The following is a 2642-nucleotide window of genomic DNA, read 5'->3' on the forward strand; positions in this document are numbered from 1 at the left end:
AATTTGTGTCTTTATGCTTTAAACAATGTAATGACATGGGAAAAAAAAAATTAAAATAACGTTTTTTTCAGGGTCTCGGGAGGATATATTATTATACATCGAATATATTATATACAATATAATTGACAACAAATCCTAATAGGCATTTTAAATAATGAAAGATACAGAACACAGCATCCATACAGTTTAAGGTAACTTTTTAAAATCTTAAAATAAAGGGATACTTTATAAATAGATAGGCTACAATTAATTTTTCAGACATAATGTAGGCCTATAATATTATTGTCTGAACTCTCCAAATGTTATTCTTCGTGATACACAGCGCATCATGTTGCTATGTAGGCTTGTGACCATTGAGATTTGACGGATTTAGACAGGAACCAATAGCGTCGTTAGTAGACGCCTAGATGCTCCTGATTCCACCATTCAGCGCTTAAAGGAGGCGGGACTTGTGTTCCTCTTCTATCATTTAATTCGTGCAGCACCAATCGGTTATAGCGTACGCCCGGACAACAGAGCAAAGGCTGGGTACCACAATGACTGGAGATGGCTTTCTTTTGACTCCGTGTGTTTAAAAGGAACTTTCTATTTGCGGGATTTTCTTTCCCTTTGAGCGCAAATGCTCGCGCACGCATCTATATCGCCATTTTACCCCAGCCCGTGGCCCGGACGAGACATGTTATCGGGAGGAGACCCCGCCGCTTTTCATCGGTAAGCGAAACGAAATGAGCTCGAGTTCGCTTTGTGAGCCGTTAAATAACACGAACGGCATCCGTTGTATGATATCCGGATGAAACCCTGCGCATTGCGGTGCGGTTTGTTTTCGTTTCGCCTCGTATTTTGGAGCGTCGGGCATCCCCTCCTCTCCCACGCATCACCTAATCGATAATCGATTACATGGACTTGGGGCAAATGTCACGCTTTCTTCCATGCCATCATCGCTGCATGTGATAAACTGCAGCTCTATTTGAGACACCACTGGCTCTCCTGTGTCATAAATGAAAAACAAACCCTACCCTCTAAAATTCACACCACCATGGGAGAAGAATGCTGGCTTTGGAAGGAAACACAAGTCTTGCACGAGAAGTCACACCAAAATAATAGCCAACCCTGGAATTGTGATGAAAGTGCTACGGCGGAAGAAGATCATCATGTTCCTGGCGTATTTTCTGCTGGTGGCTCTGACCATGCTGAACCTGGCTAATTACAAATGGACCAAAGAGCCTCAGCAATGCAACCAGCCGGTGCAAGGAGTGAACTTCCAAAGCAGATCCGACATCCGTTACCTTTACAAAGCCCCGCAGGTCAAGAAACGCCAGCTGGTGTACGTGCTGACCACTTGGAGGTCCGGCTCGTCTTTTTTCGGAGAGCTCTTCAACCAAAACCCCGATGTGTTTTTCTTATATGAGCCTATGTGGCATATTTGGCAGAAGCTGTACCCGGGGGACGCGGTGTCCCTCCAGGGAGCAGCCCGGGACATGTTGAGCTCTCTTTACAGGTGCGATTTCTCCGTTTTTCAGTTGTACAACAGTCCCGGGGGGAAGAACATAACCTCTCTCGGACTGTTTGGGGCCGCCATCAATAAGGTCATCTGCTCCTACCCCTTCTGCTCGTCCTATAGAAAAGATGTGGTGGGAATGGTGGACGAAAAAGTGTGCAGAAAGTGCCCTCCGCAGAGCCTTCAGATGCTGGAGGAAGAGTGCCTGAAGTACAACACGATAGTGATAAAGGGAGTTCGCATTCTGGATGTTAACGTTCTGGCTCCTCTAATGGAGGACCCCTCTCTGAATCTGAAAGTCATCCACCTGGTTCGAGACCCCAGGGCGGTGGCGAACTCCAGGATTAAATCGAGACACGGACTCATCCGGGAGAATTTGCAAGTCGTGCGCAGCAGGGACCCCAAGCTTCGTCGTGTGCCATTCGTGGACCCCAACCACAAAATGAACAAAAAAGACGGCTCAGATTACCACTCCATCGGAGCCATGGAGGTGATCTGCGAACAGACGTCTAGGACTCTTAAAACGGCTCTTCACCCCCCCAACTGGTTCAAAGGCAAATACATGACGGTACGCTACGAGGACCTGGTGGAGAATCCCGTTAAAACGGTACGGAATGCATATCGCTTCGTTAACCTTTCAGCCAATCACGAAATCGAGGTCTTCGCCATGAACATGACGACGGGACCGAACGCCTCCACCAAGCCGTTCATCGTATCGTCCAGGAACGCGACGCAGGCGGTCAGCGCTTGGAGAACTGTGCTGAACTACCAGCAGATCAGACAGGTGGAGGAGTACTGCCAGCATGCCATGTCCCTGCTGGGATACCTGCGCGTTCGCACGGCCGGCGAGGCCAAGGATTTGAGCAGACCGCTATTGACAGTGCCCAAAATATGAACCACCGCCAAAGACGTTTCGATGTTTTGCATTTTGTGCATTCTTGTACAAACTGGCATTTATGTTCAATGCTTATTAATGGCTCAGTGGAATGTATCTGTTTGCATCATACTGTGCACAGCCACTTGCTGTCTGTTGGGACCAGAATATTGTCTGTTGCATCGCCACCTTGTTTGACCAAAATTAGAAAAAAGCATACTTTGTGAATGACGTGTCTTTGATCATTAAAGCTATACGCCAAGATATTTA

The 2642-nt window shown here is 47.1% G+C and overlaps 1 protein-coding gene across 1 annotated transcript; it reads left to right on the forward strand.

The window, feature by feature from the left end:
• The first annotated feature begins 470 nt into the window (after positions 1-470).
• chst2a (carbohydrate (N-acetylglucosamine-6-O) sulfotransferase 2a) lies at positions 471-2431 on the forward strand. Its single transcript, XM_056264133.1, has one exon. The coding sequence runs from the start codon at positions 999-1001 to the stop codon at positions 2391-2393; it is 1395 nt and encodes a 464-aa protein (XP_056120108.1). The 5' UTR covers positions 471-998; the 3' UTR covers positions 2394-2431.
• Positions 2432-2642: the final 211 nt, after the last annotated feature.

This window comes from Rhinichthys klamathensis, unplaced genomic scaffold, assembly GCF_029890125.1.
Source record: "Rhinichthys klamathensis goyatoka isolate OS25496 unplaced genomic scaffold, OSU_Roscu_1.1 h1tg000011l_1, whole genome shotgun sequence".
NCBI lineage: Eukaryota > Metazoa > Chordata > Actinopteri > Cypriniformes > Leuciscidae > Rhinichthys > Rhinichthys klamathensis.